General features: G+C 32.1%; 1 protein-coding gene across 2 annotated transcripts in view; it reads left to right on the top strand.

Annotated features, from left to right (window-relative positions):
- The window catches only part of DMD (dystrophin), a 2,089,898-nt gene that overhangs the window by 864,720 nt on the left and 1,198,350 nt on the right, over positions 1-26,828 (top strand). For both annotated transcript variants that reach the window (XM_011378471.2, XM_011378473.2), the window contains exons 31-34: positions 13,820-13,930; positions 14,329-14,502; positions 15,699-15,854; positions 20,050-20,220. In XM_011378471.2, the coding sequence (XP_011376773.1) occupies positions 13,820-13,930; positions 14,329-14,502; positions 15,699-15,854; positions 20,050-20,220 (612 nt within the window). The remainder of the gene's footprint in view (positions 1-13,819; positions 13,931-14,328; positions 14,503-15,698; positions 15,855-20,049; positions 20,221-26,828) is intronic.

Below are 26,828 nucleotides of genomic sequence, written 5' to 3'. Positions count from 1 at the left end.
AGAGTATAGGTAATTTTGATCGGTTTAGAAAGTTCAGAGCAGAAGGATTGATCATTGCAACTGGAGATGAAGAAAGTGAAGTTTAGGGAGAATCTTGATGATAAAATCCTCATGGGAGTTTTTCACTGGGACAATAAACGTAAATACTCTAGTAAATGAAGGATAATAGCAAACACACTTGAGGATTTTAACCTCGCCAGTATACGCATTTCTCCAAACTTACAAAAATCTAGTCAAGCTCCCTAACATGAATGATTCCTAAGACTGTCCCATTTTGAGTCACAGAGACAATGTTATACGAAGGCTTTGGATAAAAGTATGATAGGAATGAGAAATAGTTACTGAACTGAGAAAAATTACATGATTTTAAACTAAAGGCAGAATAGAACTTTTTTTTTTTTACTTTAATGACATGTTTTTGGAGAACTGTTTGATAAGCAGTTAAAGACTGCTTATAACTTTTTGAATAGAATTAAAGAAAAATTTGAACGGTTTAAATATTAAATATTAACATTAGAAATTTGTATTATAAAACATATAAAGATTACTTTGAGGCTTGTAGAATAAAACTATTGGAGCTTTTAAGGGAAAGAAAAATATTGTTTAGTTGAAAAGGTTGTGGTATAGGACCCTGAGTGTCTTCTTTCATTTATATTTGAGTGCAAGATTCTACAAACATGAAAGTAACATGCTAGTTTATAATAAAGTATTTTGTTTATTTGTTTGTTTTTTAAATTAAAAAAGCTATAGTAAAAGTGTTATTAACTATAGCAGTTCAAAATACTTGCATATACCAGCATACAGGTAAATGAAGAAATTTCACATCTACTTGAAAAAAGAGATTTTGAGTACCAACAAGCTCAAATCCACTTTCTACACATTTCTCATTGCAAATATATTGTCAAGATAATTCTTGCCTTAGAATTCCCTAAATGGTAATATATGATATTCGAAAGAGCAGACTACCCAAAAGCTATCGAAACATTCTTCATGATTTTATTTTAAGATGACAGCCAGTGAATTGTTTTCTGGAACAAGCGTTATCAAGTACTCAGATTACTTTCAAGGATTGCATTTCCTAAAGTTCACTTTCAAACTCCCTTGAAAGAAACAAGTAGAGAGTAAAGAGGTTGTGAATTAAGAACATAAGCACGGTGTGTAAGACAAAGGATGCCCATAGAATGCCAACAAAATGACATTTTTCTAAGTATAAATAATGGGAGCTAATTTTTATGCTTTGTATTAATTTAAAAACAATGCGTTTCTTTAAGTTTACATGAAAGTTCATTACTAATTAAAAGATTAGCGGGTTTAGCTTTCCTTTTTCAGAAATTGAGCACTTATTAATATATCACTGAGAAGCAGGACAAAATGAACGGTATTTCTGTATTTGGTCATCTTAAAAGCGTACTCCGATTTCCTGTCACAAACTGGTCATGTTGATTTGTGGATGTCTGACTCCACCATGTGGCACACTGGTAGTTTTGCTACTGAATTTAAATCTATTAATAGAGCCTTCTTTTTCTGCCTTTTAAAGTTGTTCTAGATTCTCAGATGTAAAAAATTCTCAGTATTAAGGAAATGTATGCAATGTGTATAACTTTGTGATAGGTTTACCCTTATTATATATAAAAGTAGATATAGATCAAGATACTTCCTTGTATTTCATTTGTATTTATAACTCTAGGGCAGGAATGAGTGTCCCACTGCCTCAGAATGTTAATTGATCAGTTATCTGTCACAATTAGAAAACCATGTTTTGATTCTAAATTGGATTAACAATATTTTATTTTTTTTATTTAGTGACATGAGCTTACAGGAGTAAAGCTTAGCTTTTTATACAAGTAAACAGCATACTGCAAGGATATCAGAGCAAATGTTGACCTGAGTATTTTATTTCAAAAAATAACACGTAACATAACCAAAATCTTAGATTGTATAACCACACCACAATATCGACTGCCCAATGCCAGCTCATTTAAAAATAGATTTTTGATTAGAAAATCAAGATGGCATCTTATCAATTCAAATAAAATAAAGCAAATGGAGAAAACTCTTCTGATATAGAAATTTATCTTTTAGATATAGAAATAAACAAGAATATTTCAAAAATCGTATGATTAAAATATAAAACCCATGAGTGTTCCTTCAAAACAATTTTACTGAATAAAATTATCAAATTGCATAACTGCAAGAAAACACGAGGCATGAATATAATTGTTTGCTCCTTCATTTTCCTGAAGAACATACTGAAACACGGAGATTTGGTTTTAGTGCCGAAGATCTGGAAGCAAAAACCCAAGCACCCAGGCTGCACCCCATGCCAGTCACGTCGGAATCTCTTGGTAGACTTGACCATCAGAATTTTTGGAAACTTCCCCCAGTTATTCTAACATGAAGCCAAGGTTGAGAATAAATCTGGACAGTGCATTACTAGTAATGGCTAAATTGCTCCAGTCTTTTTTTCACATTATACTCCTCACGACTCTTTGATAAAGATTCTCAACTATAGCCGTGTCAAGATTTCAGTGGGAGAAAATCCTTCCTATTCTGATTGTCCCCTGACTCTTAATGAGAAATGAATGATGGTAGAAAACATAGCTGAGAAGTGCTGCATGAACAAATCAATTTGGACAAATAGAATTTTCAGTATGGATCTTTGAAGATGAACTCAGCTAGATTTTTTTATTTTCTTCTTTTTTCCCCCCCTAATTCCACATATGTTAATGTGCCAGTTAGCTTAGATGTGCCTCTAAATCATGTAGGAACTGTTATAACTATGTCTAAATAGCTACTTAAATGTTTGTAATTCCTAAAAATGTGGAGATACTTTAATCTACCCTTTATTTTATTTTTCCAGTAATTTTAATTTTGGATCTCTAATATGTATAAAATCCCAAATGGATACCTTTTGAAATGCTCCATGTCATTATGTGTTGATGATGCACATTTTCTAGAGGAGCCCGTGACCTTGTTACTTAGATGACCACAAGAAGCAGTGGGGTTGCCTAGCAGTAATTGCAATAGTTAAACTGTTTTCTTTCTTTCATCCAGCAGATACCTGATCCCAGCTTTTGCAACCTCATATCTCACATAGTAGATTTATGTGTATGAGAAAGGGGAAAAAATAAAGCAATTTAGGAAACAAACAAGTTATCATTAAAGGAGAGAACTTCCTAATCAATATAGAAAAGCGGTCCTATATTTTACTCAACAAGCTAGGAATTTGAGGTATTCTGGGTCCACTGCAGATCAGATTTCTTCCTTCCATTTCTTTTTTTTTTTTGGTACCATCAACAATGTGGCTAAAACTATTAATAAATAGAAAAGAGGTATTTCTTTTTTACTAAAGAAAGCTGTTAATTTAAACCAATTGCATTAGCTGCATATCAAAATAATTTACAATCAAGGTCTTCCTGTGTTTATTGAAACTAAATCTTATAACTCACTTTATTTGTCCATATTTAATGTAACCATTTCAAACTATCTAAATCAATGGCTTAAAAAATAAGGACATAAAAACAGATTTTGGTCTATAAGTTTAAGCTTATGATTTCATTATGGAATAAAAAAGACTTTTATAGTGTAAATAGGCACATTTGATTGCCAAATGACTTAAAACAGTATAACTTTATAGCCTACTTCACTGACTTCTGAATTAGATAGTATAAACTCACTTAGAGGAATTCATTCAGGATTTATGTGATAACGAAATAATTTAACCATAGAAGAAGAAAAAGTAGAAAACTATTACAGAGATTTGGGTTCCAATAGGAAACCCACGTAGCCGTGGCAGAAATATTTTCTTTTCTTTTTACCCAGTAATGTAGATATGATGGTAGACACAATGCAGTTCATTTTAAATCTGTTCTAAAATTGAAATGCTACCTATATGAGAAGGAATGATTAATGAAAAGTACGTATTTCGGCCTTTCCAAAGACTGTCCATATGAATGGTGACTGTTTACAACGCATCTACATTATTTTATTTGATCATTACAACAACACAATGAGGTAGATAAGTCAAAGATTTATAAGAGAATATTTGAACAGGCTACATTAATTGTTGGGGATCAGGGTGGGGAGTTACTGCCAATGGACTCACAAGATCATTTGGGGGGGATAAAAGTGTTTTAGAACACTAATTAAATTGTGATAGTTGCAGAACTCTAAATTTACAAAAATTCATTTAATTGTACATGCATTGAACTTTATGGTATGAAAATTATACCTCAATAAAGCTGATTTTAAAAGACACTAATAATAGAGGATATTTCCAATAGTATATTTAAAAAATAATTCCAGGTTACTATCAGCTTTTTCACTCCATTGTTTTAATGCATAGGAAAGGGTAAAGTGTGAGGAATTTTGTTAAATAACTTAGAATTAAATGGCAGGAATTAACTTAAATTAACTTTTTACTTTTATGGAAAAAAGAATCAGTGACCATACTGGTATCCACTATAAAATCTTACATAGTAATATCATAATGTTTCAATTGTTCATATTTTAATAGTTAATGGATTTCATTTCTAAAATGTTCTTGTGGCAGTTGGGACTTTAACTCAGATCTGTTTCCTCCACTTTGATAATTAGCTCTCTATCAAGTAAAAATTAACCTACAGCTACTATAGTTCTCCAATATTTCTATACAGTATATTAAATTTCCCCCCTAAGTTTTGTCTCTTATCTGTTTTGAAAAGTAACCATAATTGTTTGAAAATGCATAATTATAACGAGCTATTCTATCATCATCATCATCATCATCATCATCAATCATTTTTATACCTAAGAATAACATCATTTCTCAGGTGCATTTCAAGGAATAATAGTTCCACACAGTGTTTACTTTTTTTATTTTTTAAGGTTCTGTCATCAAGTTTACTTCTAAAAATTTATATGTTGTATTAACCTTCTGAAGATTTATGTTTGACCCTTTTTATTTCTCAAGCTTAAAAATATAACCCAAACTTATTAAACCACAGAACCTTTTTTCCAGATATCTGTTAATACACCACGGAAATGCCATGTCAAGAAACAATGTTTAGGAAACACTAAAATAGACTGTTTCCTTCATATCACTTCTCTCCCCAATTCTATCAGAGTAGTAGGAGAGAGGCGAAAGAAGATGCTCAAAAGTTCCTAACATAACCCTCCACCAAAGTAATTATAACTGAACTAAGTGAATAGGTAAATTTATTTTGGCAATATGAAAATGTTTGGTATTATTGCATGAATTTATACACACATACACATATACATGTATATATATGCACACACATAATTAAATATATATATATGTACATAAACATTTAACTTAATAAATATGTATCGAGAGTTCTAGTATACCTCAGGAACCTGAAATAGCCTATGGTAGTTGCTACAGCATAACGAGCGCTTTGGCCTGTTATATTCCTGATAAAAGTCAAAACTTCTCTATCTAAAAAAACTTAATTTGCAGGTAATATGCTTTCTACCTCATCTAGTCGACTTAGAGCTTTGTTTTTACAAACAGTAATAAAAAGATGTGTAAATTTCTTCTGACATTTTCACTTACTGAATTATTCTAAAGTAAAATCTGAAACTTTTCAAAATTATCTGCTCATGGTCATAATTACATTTTTTTCATGTTCTTCATATTTTAAAAGTATAAATTATCCAAGACCTTTCAGTACATTTTCTTCCCTTAATTTTGTGACTCTGTGTTGTGTGTAGCCATTTCCCTTTCTTAAGGACGCAATTTCAAAATTCCTTATGTTTAAAAATGACTAATCTGATAGTGTTATATTTCTCCATTAATAGTCTCAATATGACATCTTCTAATATATTTATTTTTGAAATATTTTCAGTTATTTTCTCTGAAATCATTTTATTTGACATCACAAAAGCTCCAATAATTATTTTACGTAAAGTTTTCTTTATTCTGTTAAATACTTTAGACAGCTACAGCTTAATTTTGCTTGCCATTTTCTGTCATTAATTTGATACATGAGAATGGTCTGATGTAAATCATGATAAAAAGCCTTGCTCTCTGCTCAGTTAATTGTAAAGTGCTATATTGGGAATGTCATTAATGTCTGATTGATTTTTAGTTCTATAATATGCCCTTTACCATTTTTAATGGAAAAATGATTATTTCTATTTCCATTGTTGTTTCCTACTTTCAATATATAGTGCTAGTTATGAACATAATTACTATATTGTCAACTGCTATTTTTTGGTAATGGCATGATAATATAAATTGCTTTATGTTATTTCACTTATGAAAAAAAATTAATGATCCCGAAAGGTATGGGAATGATAACTTCTAGTAAAGCATTCCTGGGTGTTTCAAATCGGCAGCCCATGATTCGCTGGTTCATTTAATTTTGCTTCTTTTGGAAATTACTGATTTTATATGAAGCCAAGCTGACAATTTCTCAAGATCACTTGTTTGTTTTCTTCAAATACTTATCCTGGCAGGTGTATATTTTTGGTAAAAATAGAACTCAAATTATACATCCTTTAGATCTTTAGCAGATCTTACAAACCTGGTAGCCAAGTACGGAAATCATTTTCCTTTGGATTAAATCTTCCGTTCCCAATGTTTTCTTCTACAATATTATTTTTTCATGGTCTGATCATAATGTCAGGAAAGACAATGTAATATTTACCTTTTTTATTAGAGGAATTTTTAAAGAGGAGAGTGTGTCCATTCTGCCTGGAAGTTTCTGTAATACTCTGTTATTTAAACAAATCACTTATCTTTTTCACAATAAGCTTGCCCTAAAGTGATGTGTGTTGCTGTTTTTTTTAAATTATGTGGTTCCAGAATAATAATCTTGTGAGGTTAAATAAACAATATCCTAAATACAACTAAAAATGAAATATAAGTTGAAAGTAAGAATTGTGGAATTAATTTGTAAAGGTGCTAGCTAAGTATGATGCATGCATGATATACAACTTCCCAAAATAGAATTGATTGGAAATATATATCAATTTTTATCTCATAACTCTAATAATGAATTGAATTGTTGTTACTGAATATATTCATTAAGTATATTAGATAGCTTTTCCCAAATCTACTTTTGTCATATATTCTGCCAGAAAAAGGCAAAAGGACACTTTGAGCGAAGAACTGTATTCTTCTTGGATATCACAATGTATATTAATATGTAAAATATTCTGAGGAGTTCTGTAGTATATATATATGTATATATATACTCACTACAGAATTATATATATATATATATATATAATTTCTAAAATATATTTAGCCACTGGGCTCTTTTCATGCACAATCTACTTGATCTATAAAGAAATTTTGACCTCTAATCATATTCAAATAGTACTACAGATGTGAGAATTTTTCTAGAAATGCTGCCTATAAATTATGATAATCTCAGTTTTCTATGATATTCAACCATCATGTTTTTCTAATTTTAATGGTTTTAGTAGTAGAGACCTTTGAAGAATACAGAAATTCATCCTCTCAACAGTCTATCTAACTGCTTAAAATTGATATGGACATTTCAGAGTCCATGTAATGCTTTGTACTGAGTTCCAAATTGCCAAACTTTCATTCATAAGTCACGTGATCCTTTTTACCCCTGGTGACAGATAAAAAGTTCAGGTTTTGGATGTGTGTAAGTCATTGTGGTTTCTATTGTTCATGACATGTAGCAACCATTTGACTTATTTAGAAAAATGTGGAATTTCTCACCAGAAGACCTGTGTTTCAATGATCACTTAAGTTATCTTGGCTTTGTTTTATAATGCCAAGGTATTAGAGGCAGCTTTGCGGGGCCAGTCTTTAAGGAAAAAAAAAAACTGTATAAATTGCTAAGAGAAAATTAAATGCTGAATTATAGAAGAGTATTTGGCAAGGGAGGAACACTGAAACTTAAGGTTCAGTAGCTTCACACTAATTCCTCCTCTAGATACTAATTCTCACTCTACCCACACCCAGTCTTCCTTCCATGAAACTAAGTATACACACTCTGCATGCTCCAAATGCCATCTTGGTTAGCATGCTTCCACAGCCCAGAATGAGATCCCACTTTCTTATTCCCTATGCCTCCAAACCCACTCGTAGCCATATGCAATTTAAATTGGGCCAATTTCTTAAGAATTTGCCAGATTCTATAATAGAAATGGATATTTTCCTTCCCTTTTATCACACAGCATGATGTTTTCTATTATATTACATATATTTCCGTTTTGTAATTTACCTATATCTGTATGTTCTGTCTCCTAAGAACAAAAGTTCCTTAAGAATAGAGACACTAGGTTTGTTCTCACTATGCGGAATTCAGTAGTAGAAGCAGAACTCATTTCTTTCTTTCTTTCTTTCTTATTTATTTATTTATTTATTTATTCATTTATTTATTTATTTATTTATTTATTGCGTGAGTGAGTGAGTGAGTGAGTGCAGGGGCTATGGATTTCCATATGGTGTTTCCAGTCCACATCTGAGCTCGAAATGAAGGTCAAACTTATAAACTCTTATATAGCCTTTTTAAAATCGTTAACATACCATATTATATTGGTTTTGGGTGTACAACACAGTGATTAGATATTTTTATAACTTATGAAGTGATCACCCTGATAAATCCTGTACTCATTTGGCACCATGCATAGTTATTACAATATTCCTGACTATATTCCTTATGCCATACTTTATATCTCCATGACTGTTTTGTAACTGCCAATTTTTACCTCTTAATCCCTTCACCCTTCACCCTCTCTCCCAACCTCCCCATCAGAAACCATGAAAATGCTCTCTGTATCTATGAGCTTGTTTCTGTTTTCTTTGTACACAGAACTTGTTTCTTGAATTGATAAATGAAATATTGTTAATATATAGATAAGATAAAATGTGTGGTCTGATAAATGTCCACTTGGAGGATGCTTTTATTTCTGAATCATAATTTAAGAGGTAATATAGTTAGTATAGTTGTTTAAAGGGCATTGTTTGCCACTTTCTAGCTATGTTACCTTGGACAAGTAAACATTGCTACCCTAATTTGTAATGAAGATGATACATACTTATCTTAGTTTGATTAGCTGATTAAATGAATTTATGTGAACTGTTGGGAGATAAACTCACACAAACACCTACTTGGGTGGTGATGATAATGATGATGATTTCCTTCACTGCTCTTCTCTTACCACTCTAGTGTAAAAGGCTAAGGAAATGTATGTATATTTCATTTTCTTCTCTACTAGATATACTCTGAATGCTGACCAATGAAAGACTCTAAGAAACATGTAGACTGATACTGTTACAGATGTATCATTTGGATCTTCTGCTCTCTCTGAATTTCTTTTGTAGTTTTCTCTCATCAGTTTCCTTTTCCAGTTCCCACAATGGCTATTCAACTTGTATCGGTTTCCTTTAAATTCCTCCTTGACCCTCTCCTTTCTCATCCTAAGCAGATACCAAGGGGCTCCTCCTTATAAACAAATGATATATGACATTGACAATTTATGACTAAATATTTGAGTGCACAACTTGAACAGATATTCTTACATATACTATCCTTTTATTGAAACCAGTGTAGCTGTCTACTGCAGACTTGAGAATTTTTCCAGATATTCCACTTACGAATTATGATAATGCATCATTGCTGGCTTGTCATTATCATTCTCAGTTCAGAGGTGAAAAAATTCAGGCTCAGAAGGGTTTGGTAGTGCCTTCCCAGGTGGCAAGACAGATCCTTGAGATTTAATTCCAGATTTCTCTTAACACTATTCTCTTCTGATTCCCAGAGAGCATCACATAAGAAGCATCCCACATCCAAAATGATCTTTATGTCTTACCTTTGTCTTCTGAAAAAGTGACACCTCTCATCCTGTCAATATTTTCCAATGATTATTGATCACTGCTCTTCACTCCATTTCCTCTTGCTTCCCACAGGGGTTTTTTTTTTTTTCTTAATAAATTATCTTCTTATATTTTTTTAAAATTTTATTTTTAGTTTCAAATATACAGTACATTGGTTAGACATTTATGTTGTTATGATATGATTCCCTGACATTTTTAAAAAAATAATTCACCCATTGGCTCCTTTCACATAGCCTTAAAATGTGTTCCAATTTAGTCTCATTGACTTAAATTTTATTATGTGAGGAGACAAAAATCTTAAAAAATATTTTAAGCTATTTTTTATGATTGTTCCTCATTCTTAACCAGGCTTCAGATCTGGAAAACCTGATTTCTGTTCTCATCATCCACTGACTCAGTTCAGCTACAGTGCTCATTGACTAACAACATACACTGGTTAGTACTTATCTCATTTGAACTGTCTCAAAATTGACATTCTTGACCTCTCATTCTTCACACTCTCACATCACTTGATTTAAGTGGCACCTTCTGTCTTTCCTGGTTGTATCTCTTTTTCTTCTCTTAGACTGTTTCTACTCTTATTTTTACTGCTTCCCTTCTTCTCCACAATCCCTTAAATTTTTATGTTATCCATGATTTTCTTCCGATTCTCCCTCTCTACTTCCCTCTCATGTTTGAATACACTAAAATAAATCTCGATTATATAAGCACCCACTGCCCTTTTTTTTTTTAGTTTCAAGTCCATAATACATTGGTTAGACATTTACATAGTTTGTAAAATTATCCCCCTAATTGCTCCTTCTCTCCTTTGTTTTTCCACCTAGCCAATATATTAATGCTAACTGCATTCCCTATGCTGTGCTCCCCATCCCCATGACCATCTATCAACTATTCTCCCAGCCCCAACCCCCTCTCCTCTGTCCATCACCAGATTGTCCTCTATATTTGTGAGTCAGTTTTTGATCCTTAGATTCTGCATGTAAGTGGAATCATATGGTATTTATCTTTCTCTGTGCCCACTGGTTTTTTGAAAAGTACATATATGTAGCTATATATATATATATATATATATTATATATAGTGATTAATAAAAATTTATTTCAAAGTATTGCTATTGCTGGTACTATTTCATTAGGCAATTCCATAATTACTAGATTAACTAGTTGTAGTGACATTGTTATTATCTATGATTCTGATCAATTAAAAATTTTAAAGTCTATCTTCCTATGGAAAATACCAGAAACTTTTAATTTAGGACATGAGGTTATTTAATACCTCACTCCCACTTACATTTCTAGTTATATTTCTGTCAGTGTGCATTCAGTTCTCCTAAACCCTTGATGCTGTTCAGGACTTGGCCTTATACCATATTTTCTCACAATTAGGAATATTTTTGTTTTTAAAACTTCCATCTCTTTGCATATCCAGTATACTATTTAGGATGCTTAGATATAAAGTAACAATACTGAATTAACTAAAAACAAAAAACAAAAATGAGGGAGAGAAATTTGTCATAAGGATACAGGTATGTTTCATGGAAACCTAGGGCAAGAATAAAGTTTTGACTCAGGAAAGGCCTCGAACCTGTGTGTGTGGTTACTTGTAACAGCAATTTATTATTTTCTTTATGGTTTTGTGGGTTAAGGCTCAGCTGGATATTTTTCTCTTGGGGTCTCTCATGTGATTGTAACTAGCTATTGGCTTGTAAATGCACCTGGGCTGCATGTCTGAGATGGCTCACTCATGTATAGCAGTTGATGCTCGCTGTCACCTGAAAGCTCATCTGGGATTGCTTACTGAAACATGTACCCACAGCCTCTCTCTATAGCTTAGGCTCCTTAGGCCATCTCAGATGGCTTCCAAGAGGGAGCATGCTAACAGCAAGTGTTCCAAAAAGGCGAAAGTGGAAGCTGCTAGCCCATTTCAAGGCTTTTCTCTTAGCTGGCAGAACATTACTTTTGCCCTATTCTGTTAATCAAGGCCATCAAAGGGCCAACCTAGATTTAAAGAGATGAAGAAATAAACTCTACATCTTAGTGGTGATAAGAGGAGCATGAGGTATGGAAATTTGTTGCAGCCACCTTTGAAAAATACCATCTACTTCAGCCTATGATTGAAAACCATGAATATTCTTGTTTCTACTTCTCTTCTTAAGCATCTATATCTTTCTTCTCTCTTCAGTCATGGCCTTTTGCTATTCCTCAGCTGACACAGTAAAGTATGGACTTTATAAGCACACTCTCTTAGCGTATGTGACACAGTTCCTAGCACTCACAGAGTTGGACTAGACTTGCTCCTGTCAGTTTTGAGAGAGAATCTAATGGACTTAACTGAGCACAAGTATTGTCCGTGTTTTAATCATTCATGATTTGTGGTTGGCCAGGGTTATATGGCAGATAAATGGTGGTTATTGACCCACCTTTTTGAGAAGCTAAACATTTTTCACCTGAAACATCATAGCCATCAACCCCCTAAAACATCTGCTATTCTCAGTAATGCTTACTAATTATTCAGAGCTCTATTTTAACATCATCTCTCCTATGACATTTATTAAATCCCCTGTTCAGCGTTATTCTACCCCATATACTCCCATTGAATTTTATAGATTCTTTAGCATTTCTATCTCTGTGAATAATGTTATTATGCATTTACATAGATCCCTTACTGCCCGCCCCCCTCCGCCTACCAAATTCGATGGTTACTGGAGAATAGTACATAGCACTATTTCTTATGCAAGGTAGTAATTCAACTATACTATGTGTAATTTTGTACTATATATGGTACAAAAGTAATATGCATATGCATGAGTCTTTGCTCTTATTTATTTTATGCCATAATTCTAACTACTTAAATAATTCATAATTACCTTTATGATTGTTAGGATTGATATGCTAAGGAATAAAATTAAAGTATATTTACAATCGTGTATCCTAAGTAACTCCTTCACCACTTAACCCATTTTCTTGGGATAATTCTCATTACACATTATGGGGCTGTATTTCTCTGTGGTAACCACTGAACAAACTGGTGTTATTTTCTAATAATATGTGCTGAAATTGACTCTAATTGGTGTAAATTAGGTTACACTAACATGCATTATACAAATTGTTTTTCATGAAAATTTTATGGGCACTCTGGTATAAGTTAATCAATTTTCTCTTCTCTGACTTATTTATGGTAATCTAACAATGAATGAATTTTAAATCAGAATGAATTGACTACTAGCTGATTTTTGTAGATCTGGCAGAATGAAATGAATAATTTATTGTTTTGGTCTCTCTACACCACAGCATTTGGCCTACTCCTGTAACTGACTCAGAAGAGTTTAAGTTAAATACAGACATATTTTTGAATAGCACTCGATCAAAAATTTCTTTATTCAATAAAGAAACTATTGAAATATAGTTATTTAAAGTTTAAAAATCAGTCTCTATAAGAAGATGTTAAGCATGTAGGAAACAAAAAGGAAGGCCAATTGAGGCATTTACTTTCTCTTTTCTATTTCCATAGTTTTCCTGAAATTTAACTTAAACATAGTACAGAATGACCAAGTACAGTTCACTATTAAGGACTATTGTCCACATGCAACTTTCTCATATCTTATCTCTGTTACAGTTAACTTTTTTATAAAGGTTAACTTCTTAGATTTGGTCAGATTTGAGGGTAAATTCAAAGGTAACAGTATAGGTTTTAAAAATTATACACACACACACACACACAATATAATATACATATATTTCCTTCTGAAAATGATATCTGGAATAGCTTGTTCATTATTACTGAGTCAAAAGGATAATTTCTTTTTCATAGTAACTCCATTAGGAAAGAAACAAGTCATTTCATTTTTGATAACTTTTAGTAAGTAAAAACTATTATCATTTTAAAAGACGCTATATTGTAATAACGTTTTCTGTGAATTCCATCTTCTTCGAAAGTGAGTTCTTTGTGATAATTTACAGAGCACGTTGACTAATAATGCTGTCCTCTCAACAGAAAATTCAATCGGATTTGACAAGTCATGAGATCAGTTTAGAAGAAATGAAGAAACACAACCAGGGAAAGGAGGCTGCCCAAAGGGTGTTATCCCAAATTGATGTGGCACAGGTACATATTGCATAAACTAAGGAACTTGTTTTAGTTGGGCATTAAAACATAGTCAGTCTATGTTAGACGACTTGATTATTGGCAAAACTGGGATCGAGGCTATTATTTGAAAACTCCAATATGATATATAAATGATACAGACATTTTGGGTTGTGCATTTTAAGGATAAAATAGATTATAAATTACTTTTTATTTAGTATCATATTAAGAACAATTACTGAATTTTTCTCTCAAATGCACATATTCTCTATGCTGGAAAAATGAGGGAAAATGATTGTTTTAGTTTTTATTTGTATTCTTGTTTATCTTCAGGAATAAAGGATACTCTATTAACAAAATTTGAGTGGTTATTGTATGCAAGGCAGTTAAATTGGTGCTTTCTTACATTGTCTTTACAGAAAAAATTGCAAGATGTTTCCATGAAGTTTCGATTATTCCAGAAACCAGCCAATTTTGAGCAGCGTCTACAGGAAAGTAAAATGATCTTAGATGAAGTGAAGATGCATTTGCCTGCTTTGGAAACGAAGAGCGTTGAACAGGAAGTAGTACAGTCACAGTTAAATCACTGTGTGGTATGTATTTCTGGTGACATACACAGCTACTCTTTAACTTTCCTTATTAAGATGTATTTGATGATCTCTTTTATAATAGAATTTTTTTTTCAGTTAACTATAGAATTATGTAATTTTAAGATTAAGAACAAAAGTTAGCACAGGTGTTTTGAGAGACAAGAAGTTTTACTGAAATAGTAGCCATTTAATACCTCTTCTATAGGTGTCTTTTTTGATTCTATAATTTTCTAAGGACTCTGCAGAATATAAAAATAAGTCTCCTTTGTTTAATGCTTATGATACTTTGAATATATTTTTAAATGGTTATTTAATTCTTGTGATATTTCGAATATATCTTTAAATGGAAATACTGAAAAGAAATATAGTAAATTCTCACCGTCATCAATAGATTCTTTGGATAAGCTTGCATCATAAAGGTAAATCATTAAGATTTTTTTAATTTAAAGAGTAAATCATTTGGAAATATCTCTGATTCCAAAATTCACAGAATTGATTCCTAGCGTATACTTTTGTGAAATGATATGTTTGTTCTTTGTAGTTGTGATGTACCTGTGAGTTTTAAGTAACATTTTTCTATGTTGATCAGCCCCATTAAGAAAATAAATTTGGATCTCATTAAAGTATTTAAACTTTCCTTCTTTCCTTCCATATGATTTAATACATTGATATTATGATCTGGAAATTTAGTCCTACTGAGATGTAAGTGCCATGAGGTCAATGGGGAACTTGTTTGTTCTGGCTGTCACTCTCTAGTGACTCTAATACTGTCTGGTACATAGTAAGCATTCAGTGAATGAGTAAATGAATTTTTCCAAACTAAAACTAGAATTATATAACTGACATTTAAAATATTGTATGCCAACCAAAATTAAGTTTACAAAACAAAAAATATAAGTCATATAATATTTAAAAATGATCTTCATAATCTGGATCGAAAAACTAAATGTATGATATACTCTTACTTTAGTAAGATTACAAACTATTCATGTCTGTATGTGTATATATAATTATAAATAGAAACTCATTCAACAGAAAATGCAAAAGCTGCATATTGATCACAGCTGCAAAACACTGCTCCTTTAAAACTGTAAACATGAAATAGTAACTAAGATGATCTCTGCCCTTATTTCTTTTTATAAATAATAGTGTTAGACACTGTTGCTTATTATTATGTTTTGTTTTATGTTTTAACTTAGAACTTGTATAAAAGTCTGAGTGAAGTGAAGTCTGAAGTGGAGATGGTGATCAAAACTGGACGTCAGATTGTGCAGAAGAAACAGACGGAAAACCCTAAAGAGCTTGACGAAAGAATAACAGCTTTGAAATTGCATTATAATGAGCTGGGAGCAAAGGTGCATGCATGCTGAAACCACAAGCAGTGGCTACTTCCCACTTTCCTTATAAATTATAAAACAAGAGACAGCAATTATGTACATTTAATGACTTAGAAAGTCTTATAAATTATAAATTATAAAACAAGAGACAGCAATTATGTACATTTAATGACTTAGAAAGTCTTAATAATTTTCTTTCAATAGATAGATTAGATATATACATACATACATAGGTACATAGAGATAGAGACAGAGATAGACTCATGTGCAATTCTTATTAAGAAATAATAATTAATCAAGAGCATCTTATTTCAGTCTACATTAAAAAGTATGTAAAGCTTGGGGAGATTGTTATTGGTCCATCAGATGGTTCTAAAAGGGTTTCTTTGTTCTACACTTGCCTTTTTTTCATTTTATAAATTTACTTGTGATGACTCAAAGGCTGGTAAATTTATTATAAACTTATGTACCTCCTTATATTTAGGTACAATGGAATTGATATGTTCCACATAGACCAGATAAGAGTTGGCACATTCCACAGAAATGATTTCCCTATATGATAAGCATTGTATCATTCACTACCTTTGACTAATAAGATAGCATGGATAGCCAATTAAGTCCTATGGCTCTGTGATTATTTTAATATTTTTCTTCTGATAAGGGTCTAATGCCCACTCCTCTCTCACTGAAAAAGGTGTTTAAATCTCTCCATCTCTTTTCGAAACTGTGGAATGTCTAGTGTAGTTATCTCACTTCCCCCAAATCAAATATTCTTTATAGATTTAGAGCTTTGATGGTTCAAGATAATGATAAATCATTTAAAAAGTAGTCATAAAAACATGAATCATCAATAGCAAGTACTGACCTGGCCTTTTCTATTCCAGTATTTTACATTAAGCTACGTAAAAGATGTTTTGGTACTCAGCTAAGATTCAAGTGACATTTGGCACTTAGTAATATCATTTAAAGTAAAATGAAATATTTCTAAGAAATTATACTTAGCTTTAATAGCATGACAGAATATAGTAGAAAATTTGGGCAGAAATTTATTTTTGAAATGAAGATTTAGAAGTACTAATGATAAAGGGAATATTTATAAGTATTTTATAAAAATTCTGTGATATTCCTTCTCTAAGAAAAAAATGTCTACATTTAAATCTTCCAAGCTCCTTCAACAACAGTGATTTTGTTTAATAAAATCAAAGGAAACAAAGGTTATCTTAATATAGTATTTATTTTATATAAAAAAGAGAAAACCTTCTGTTTTAATCATCTTCAGAATTTATATGGTTGTACTTGCTCAATTCAATATACCTTTTTACATTAGTCAACTCAGGGTGCCATAACAAAATACCATGGACTTAAACCAGGGGTCCCCAATCCCCAAGCCAAGAACCAGTACTGGTTTGTGGCCTGTTAGGAACCAGGCCACACAGCAGGTGGTGAGCAGCGGTCCAGCAAACGAAGCTGCTTCTGTATTTGCAGCTGCTCCGCAGCGCTAGCATCACTGCCTCAGCTCCACCTCAGATCATCAGGCATTAGATTCTCATAGGAGCGCTGGTCCCTGGTGCCAAAAAGATTGGGGACCCCTGATTTAAACAACAACAAAAAATGTATTTATCACAGTTCTGGAGGCTAGGAACTTCAGAAATATCAAGCTTAATGAGTATTGTTCCTAGTTTGCAGACAGCTGCCTTCTCATCGCATTCTCTCAGGGTGAGGAGAGAAAGGGAAAGAGGAGAGAGGGAAGGGGAGAGGGGAGGGAGGGAGAAAGATTTTTCTTCTAATAAAGCCACAGTCCTATCAGATTAGGATCCTGCCTTATAATCTCATTTAACCTAATTACTTACTAAAGGCCCTATATCCAGGTAGCAGTTACATTGGAGGTTTGGGCTTCAACATATTTTGGAGGGATGCAATTCAGTCCATATTATTTTTGTTACAGAACACAATTTTATTAGCTTGTTTAATATCATCAACTTAGCTTAATTATTCAATGAATAAAAATCAGAGTATTTTCTATCTAAATCTCTTTAATTTTTTGAAAGATATATCTACCACTCTAGATATAATAATACTTACAATTCCTTGTGTGACTTCTCTATGTTTTGATATTTATGGAAATATACATAAACAGTAATATTCATATCTGCCTCGAATATTCAGACTCAAATACTCAATACTTATCAGCCTCACATTTTTAAGTATTAATGAAACAATGACTTAAAACATTCTACTGCAGGTGGCACTCTTTTAAATGTATCCTTTCTCCAGCACACACATAAAAGTGTAAAACTCAATTTTCCTTAAGATGGCAGTGTCTCCTGTTTTATTAAATCCTATTTAGCTGGATATAAACAAAATAGAATAAATAAAAATCAATAATGCATTAACTCTGAGAAGATAGAATTTCTTTGAAATATTAAATCTAGAATTCTTTTCTATCAGTAGTGCATAGAAAAAATAAGTATGCATAGAAACACATCATAAGGTGTATTTTTTTTCTTCCACACATGAATAAAATCCTTGTAGTCAAAACGGCAGATGCTTTTATTTCCAAGAAGGGAAAAGGAGAAGGGACTACACATTTTTTTAAATGTATACACACCTCTGTTAAAGAAACTAATAAGTTCTGTTGAGTATTTAGAATTCATATTGCAGTTTCAGGGTATTTTGACTGTAGCATTTTAAATTCTTTAAAAATATTTTCACTTGTTTTATATATATAATGTATCAGGAAGAGATTCTGGGCTTTGCATTTGACCAATAAACCAACTTATACACTTAAAAAATGTAGACACATCTGGAAAGGTGGTGGGGAAAATGCAAATTTGTTCATTCTTTGTATGAGAATGAGGAAGAATTTGATTTTGAAGGTCTTATTTTTGTTTTCTATTTTTATTTATTTTATTTTTCCATTGCAGTTGACATGCAATATTATATTAACTTCAGGTTTACAGCATAGTGATTAGACATTTACATAATTTATGAAGTACTTCCTTTCTATAAGTCTAGTACCAACCTGACACCATACATATTTATTACAATATTACCGACTATATTCTCTATGCTGTCTTTCCATCCCCAAGACTATTTTGTAATTGCCAATCTGTACTTCATAATCCCTCTCCTTTTTTCACTCAGCTACCCAACTCCCTTCTTATCTAGCAACTATCAATTTGTTCTCTGTACCGAGTTCATTTCTGTTTTACTTGTTTATTTTGTTTTTAGATTTCACATATAAATGAAATCATATGGTATTTGTCTTTCTCTGACTTATTTCACTTATCGTAACACCCTTTAGGTCCATCCATGTTGTTACAAATGGTAACATTTCATTCTGTTTTATGGCTGAGTAATATCCCATTGGGTGTGTGTGTATCAGCTCTTCTTTATCCAGTCATATACTGAAGGACACTTAAGTTGCTTCCACGTCTTGGCTATCATAAATAATGATGCAATGAACATAAGGATGCATATATCTTTTCGAATTAGTGTTTTGGATTTTTTCGAATAAATGGAGGGTCTTAATTTTAAACACTGAGAACTGGAACACACAATCAAATCATGATTTTCTTTATTACTGAGAGTGAAAATTTTGTTTTGGAATTAATTTTTTGTTCGCCTTCATCGGATGGCAAAAGTATGTTTAAGGAAGAAGTGATCAATTTTTTTGTCTGGTTTTTGTGCAAAAGTTAGACACTTTACAGATGCAATGATAATAACATTGACCATTCTAAGCATTATAGAAATACCTTTGCCTCTAGCGACATAATATTCTTTCTTCTTTTTGATTCTTTACCTGCAAGAGCAAGCCTAATTTGTATACAGAGAATTGTCAACCTGCTTACCCATCTCTTCAACTAGTGATTGAAGGTTTTCTAAAAGAAATGTGTCCTATCTTCAGTTTAACTTACCTCATTCTATTTACTTTAAAAAAATGGCCATGAATTATTCACATTGGAGAAAATCATTATAGCTTTTCTTTCTACCTGATACAGGACACTATCTTTTAGAGACAGGATCTCATCTTTTCTAGATTGTGTTTATTCGCTACAAATATTCAGAACATATGATTTTTCTAAAATATTTTAAAGTAAGAAAAAGATGATTTTAAAATGAAAAACTATGAAAATTTGAATTAAGTAGCTATAATTAAAGCTGAATTGAAGAAGTAAATCAAATTACATTTTATTATCATTTTTTTTTTCAGGTAACAGAAAGAAAGCAACAGTTGGAGAAATGCTTGAAATTGTCCAGGAAGATGCGAAAGGAAATGAATGCCTTGACAGAATGGCTGGCAGCTACAGATATGGAGTTGACAAAGAGATCAGTAGTTGAAGGAATGCCTAGTAATTTGGATTCTGAAGTTGCCTGGGGAAAGGTAAAACCTATATCACTGAAGGTTATTTTTAACATGCATGAAAACATAATTTTAGAAGGAACTGTTCATGTGCTACAATAATATAATTACAAATATTATCTTGGTTCATTTCCCTTTTCTCAAAAATTCATCAATAGTTTAAATCTGTATATTTCAAGATCATGGTAAAACCAATGGGAAGCTTTATCAAGAGTGTCCCCAAAGCTTACTTAAAATTAGGTCTAATTCTAATTCTGAATATGTCCTTTAAATATATATAATTATATGTATATACAATTAATTACAAAGTCGGTTCAAAGGTGAGATTCTATGTTGCCTGATTTGCCTAAGACAGACTGACCAGATGGAACCACACAACTGTGAAGAAGGCAAGGATACGAAACTGCAGACAGTTGGGCTGGGCAGGACTAGAAAATCAGCAGATCACCAATGTCACAATCAAAAAATAAAATCTCAAGAGGTCTGTGCAGCTGCTGTCATTTCCATCACCAGAGGGCACAGTTTCCTTTAATCCTCAGCTGGTAAATTCTTGCTGTTTCTCTGACAGCCAATCAGACATTATTGCTCCCGAAATTTAAGGTCAAGATACAGCTTAATTTTTTTTTCAGTTGATTAATTACTAGATTACTTGAAAGTGTGTTGATATAAAGGAAATGATTGATATTAATAATGTGTTTTCACCTCAAACTTTGTAAACTATTGGGCGTTTAGAAACACCCTACCCCCTAGTTGTTTTTTTTTAATTAATAAACACTTGCCTGTATTAAGTAGATGTTTAAGAGCTATGTACTTTATTTTGAATTCAATAAGGCTATCTAGATTATCCAAAGTTAGAAAATTTTAATCACTTTATTTAAAAACTTATAATCATGCAATCAAATCAGAACTGATAACTGATTTTCTTTATGTAGGTTGAGTACAACTAGATATAAATTTTTGTTTTATAGGGATTTTAAAAATAAATAGTAGTGAATTTCCTCCCCCCTGCCACAGAATAAATTTATTGTTAGGGATTAGATAATGAATTGTATTTATTAGTTCAGGACCATATATATTGTGAGAGTTGAATTATAGTAGCAAGTATACAGATGGTACAGGCTTAAAATTACATTGGCCTTATTTTTTTCTTATCCCCTAAACAAATATTATATTTCTATGTGATGATTTAGCTTGAATCGATGATAATGATATACTTAGGTGCAGGCTGAGCCACTGTAAGAAAGAAGTCCAAAATACCTTGGTTCCAAGAAGATAGAGGTCTGTCTCATGGAAATTCTGAGAAGGGGAAGTAACTTTTTGCCATGAAATTCTCCTAAGATGTAGGTCCCTTTCATTCCATTGCTCTGCAGTCTTCTGGGTATTTATATTCTCATGGTAAAACTTGCTCAACACCACCATCACTCCTCCATCCCAGCCCACAAAAGGAAGGGAGAAGAGGAAACTAGGGGACAACCGGCTCTCTCTTAAAGATGTATTATGAAAGCTCCATGCATTATTTCTGCTCATATTGACTTCGCCAGAATTTAGTCAAGCCTCCAGGGAGGGTAGCAAAAAACTGAGTGGTCAATGTGTCCTGTTGAAATGATGAGTGGATCTTGTACTGAAATGAAGAAAGAGAGAATGCCTTCCTGAAGGACAGATATCAGTTTGGGCCAGAGTGCTGTCTCCTCTGCCTTTTATATCATAAGACAAAGGCAGAGAAAGGCCTGCATGATATGTCTCTCTCTTTATAAGTGCACATGACTGATGGAAATTTCCACCATAAGTACTCATAAACAAAACAAAACAAAACAAACAAACAAACAAAAACAGAAAAGATGATCTACTAAAGTATGAAATATAGTAAAACATGCATGGGACAAGTAGTAGTGCATGTAGAGGATTTAAGAAAATGGTCCGGACTTTATTCTCAGTCTTCCTCCCCTTAAAACTACAGACAATATATTTGATTGTTCATATCCAATTCAATGAGTGTATTAGTTTGCTAGGTCTGTTGTACTAAAGTACCACCAACTAGGTGGCTTAAACAACAAAAATTAATTTTCTCACAGTTTTGGAGGCTGAAGTCCAAAGTCAGGATTTTGGGCAGGGTCAGTTTCTTTGAGGCCTCTCTCTTTAGCTTGTAAACTGCTGTCTTCTCTCCTATCTTCACATAGTCTTCCCTCCATTACATTCCTGTGTCTAAATTTCTCATCTTATAAGGATACTAGTCATATTGGGTTAGGGCTCACCTTAATGATCTTATTTTAACTTAATCTCTTTAAATGCCCTATCTCCAAATATGGTCACATTCTGAGGTGTTGGGGTTAGGACTTCAACGTATAATTTTGGGGAGCACAATTCAGACTGTAACAAGGAACTGTGTCAAAAAGGACTTCATCATATGAATGTTGAGGGGACACAATTCAGCCCATAACAGTGGAGTAGTTTTATAATTATAATGTAAAAAGGTAATATAATGGTACAGAGGAGTAGAGCTAGACATGAAGGGAATTCGAAGAATTCTAACTACAATTTAAAACTGAGGTGAAACTATAAAGGTATGACACATATGAACTCCGAATTCCAGAGTCTCCACAGGTCATTGAATAAGTCACCTAGGAGATATTTTTGCATTAGCTTCACCATAAAATCATAAAAATATTATGAGATAATGAACGTGGCAAAGATTTTCCTTGTATTAGAAAGCTTGAGTGATATAGAGACGTGTCAGTTAATGGAGTCTGTTTAGAAAGGATGTACTATAAAAGCAAGAAGCAATACTAATTTGATATCCACCAGGAAAAAAATCACAGAAAACTGGAATTTCTGTTCTTTATTTATATCATAATTAACTGCTCTTTGTGAATCTTTTGAAACACTAAGCTATTAATGATATACTCTAAAGCCCCTTAGTGGTCAAAGAAAATTGTACACGTTTGCATCTAAATTACATAATATTTTAATAAACTCATTTGCAAGGTTCTGAAGCTTTTTAAAAAATCACAATTATGTAGTAAAAACGTGACATACTGATCTAAAGCAGTTACATTTATGATAATGATTCTAATTTCCTAAAATGAAAAAAATCAAACTCATACATGAAACCCTGTGATTCCTTAGCACATTATCATTTCACATGCTTTCTTGGTAGATAGAGAACAACGTGACTTAAAATATTAGTCTCATCTGCCATTTCAAAGGTAAAATGTCACATTTTTTTCAAAATAGAGTATTCATTTAAATGCAATACATTGAAGGTATTTGCCAATCATTCCAAGTATCTTTGACTTGGAGAAAATTTGAATGTAGAGTCAATTTATTTTTAAACTGTTTCATTTATTTCTACTGAATTTCTCTCAATTCTCTTGATTTAAGAATATTATATTATTTAAATATGAAGATATTTGAATGTCTAGATAAAAATACTTTTATGCATAAGATTAACTTACTAATGAAATGTTTCTTTGACCTTTAGTTTATCCAAACAGAGTATACATTCAAATATGTTGTCTACAATGATATCTTCTCAGTTTTATTTTCACTATATTAAACTTTACTTATTGTATATCTAATTCCAGGAAAACGATTGATTAGGGTGGCTTAAAGAGAAACGTATGATATAACTGTCAAGGATAAATAAATTAGAAGAGTAGGGAAAGAGAAAATTAGAGTAGGAAAATAATAGATGCTTTTTTACAGAAATATGCTCACAATATCCCTTGAATGGTGGAATATGCAAGGAAGACTAAAACCTCAAAATTTGGCGCCAAGTTTCCTACCAGGCAAAACCAAAAACTAAATATATGTTTTTATTATGATCATAACACTTAACATGAGATCTACCCACTTAAAATTTGTTAAAGTGTATAATACAATACTGTTAATGATAGACACTGTTGTACAGCATATCTCTAGGATTTATTCATTTCTCATAACTGAAACAGAAGAAATAGTTATGAGATTCAAAGTGTCCAAATTATCAAAGCAATCATTAAAATCTTTTTAATGTACTAGTCATAAACAAGCTTTTTTGAATTTAGGTACAGAATAAAAAATTAGACAGATGATGAATGAGACAGAACCCTTATTAATATTCTGATAACGAACATAATAAAAAGGTTTATGTTGCCATTTTTCTATCAACATGACTTCATGCAGAAACAGAGGCATGAGCCCAAACCTGGACATTTGCTGTGTCTTCTTCATGAATGATCATCAGTAGTTTAACACTGCAGGATCGTTTTGATAGGCCAGTGGTGTTGTAGAAGTGGACTTTCCAAAATATTCTCATCTAAGTTTTTCTCCTCCAAATTCTAGCATTATGTGTTCAAACACACAGATGTTAGAATGCATAGCTCTTCCAAAAGATACTGAATAGTGCATGACATTACTCCAGATGTTTACAGGTACCATATACTTGCTGAGGACTATAAAACTGAGAATCTCTTAGGTATCCCAGATCAGAGTTTTAATGTTCTACATGGGAAACTGTGGAAAAACTTCCAGAAATAGCTAGAATAGTGGCAAGATTGGTCAGCTAGAGGCACAGCCAGAGGCAATAAAACTCTGTTAGTTCCCACATATGGCTACCTTTTAAATTCATTTTTTTCTCCTCTAACTGCAATCTGGAATCATGGGTGGTGAACAGACAATGCAATGTACATATGATATATTATTGAATTGTACACTTGAAACCTACTTAATTTTAACCAATATCACCCCAATAAATTTAATAAAAAATAAAAATAATAGACAGATGTCATAAATAGAAAAAAAATAAAATAATAGAAAGCAGACATTTTAGAATGACAACAGAAATGAGATAAAAGTTTAATACTGGGAATTGAAACGTTAAACTATTAATGCCATTTGAAATTTCTAAAGCCCAATAGTCCTTTCACTGAATTTGTAAATTCAAACAATTTGCCTTCATCAGAGTAGTGATAAAAAGGAAAAAAATAATAATATTAAGATTGTAAAAAAGGGTTCACTCCTAGCTGCATGGTCTGGACAACAGAGATGCCATAAGGGAACAGCGATTGTGACATTCATCACCAAATAAATGATCAGACATTCTCCCCCTTAATACCTTATAAATCTCTGTTAATGGAGTTTGCCATATTGAAATCAGAAACTGATGTCTGTAGAGCAGAGATAGAGACAACGGAAAGAAATGATAGAAGTAGGGAAGATCACCAGCATCTGGGGAGTTTGTGTACCAGCACTCCACAAGATCCCTGAGTTGTCATGATAACTACTAGTCTCTTGGACTACTAAGTAAACATTGACACTTTAATTTGCCGAAAGGACAGAGAAAGTGTCTCTTTTATTCCCTGGTTTTTCCCATGCACATAGTACATGCTCAGCACATACCCATTCGATAAGTTGCAATTTTATAGATAAAAATTAAAATATAATGACAAAGCATTTCTTGAGAAAGTTATGATGTACCATTAAAATTATGGTAAGTTTTAGAACAAATGGAGACATGAACAATCCATGTGATCAAATGCTCTCATTTTATAGATGAGAAAATAGAAGTCCTGTACATAGCAAATCTGCAACTAGAACCAGTGCTATGATTTCAATAGGTTTATTCCACTATAATTATTGTTAGAAATCTAATTTTCTGGTGATTTTAAGGTAACCTAACTTCAAAGTAATGAAAGGGTGTTTATCATCCACAATGAGAATAAAATACACAATGGCTAAATTTAAAGTACAGAATGTATAAATCCTCATGAAAGTAGTTAAATGAAAATCCTGTGTGTGTTTATCATCCACTATAGTCTGTAGTCAATTGCCACTGCTGTGATTTTAGATTTTAAATATTTTTTCATGTCTTAAAATCACCTTGATTATTTGGATATAAGTAAATCAATTCTGAATATCTCATTACTGGCCACAATTGTTGCGCATATGGATTGACCACAAAAATATAACCATAAGAAAGTAAATATTTACATGTTTAAGTAGAAGTTTATATATCCGATGATCATTGTGTTTAGCCAATATAAATTTCAACAAAGTTTTATCTATGAGGTTTTCTGATTTAACCTCTAACAGATATTATTAGTTCCTAATTTAGTTTTAGTGGTCAAAAACTCAAAGCCAGTTAAATAATTCAGCTACATTAAAACCCTTTAATATCCACAGTGTTATCTAAAAAATAAAGTGGTCAAATATAATCCCTGGAAAAATAATTTTAGTCCTATAATACTTTATATCCATCAGCTTTTTGGATAGCTCATATCTGCCAGTTTTTATAAATTGACCATTAGATTTTATTAACAGTGATCTTGGGATACCAGGAGTCACGTGAAAGAATCACACACACAGAAAATGTTGAATTCAGTGTATTACATAATGCAAAATAATTGATGTCTAGCCATTTGTGTGACAAGTCATTGTGATTTTTCCATTTATTTCAGGAGCAAATTTTATAATATTCAACATTAGGAAGAGCAATTATAAGTTTCCTCATGCAGTCTTGCTGTCACTTCAGGCCTAAAATGTAGTGACAACCATCCAATAAAATCTTGTGATAGAATGTATCATTCTGCTTGCCAGCGGTTCTTAGCATTGGCTGTATATTGAAATCATCTGGGGAACTTTAAAAGACTACC

This window comes from Pteropus vampyrus, unplaced genomic scaffold, assembly GCF_000151845.1.
Source record: "Pteropus vampyrus isolate Shadow unplaced genomic scaffold, Pvam_2.0 Scaffold340, whole genome shotgun sequence".
In the NCBI taxonomy this organism is placed as follows: Eukaryota; Metazoa; Chordata; class Mammalia; order Chiroptera; family Pteropodidae; genus Pteropus; species Pteropus vampyrus.
This window is presented reverse-complemented; position numbering and strand designations above follow the sequence as displayed.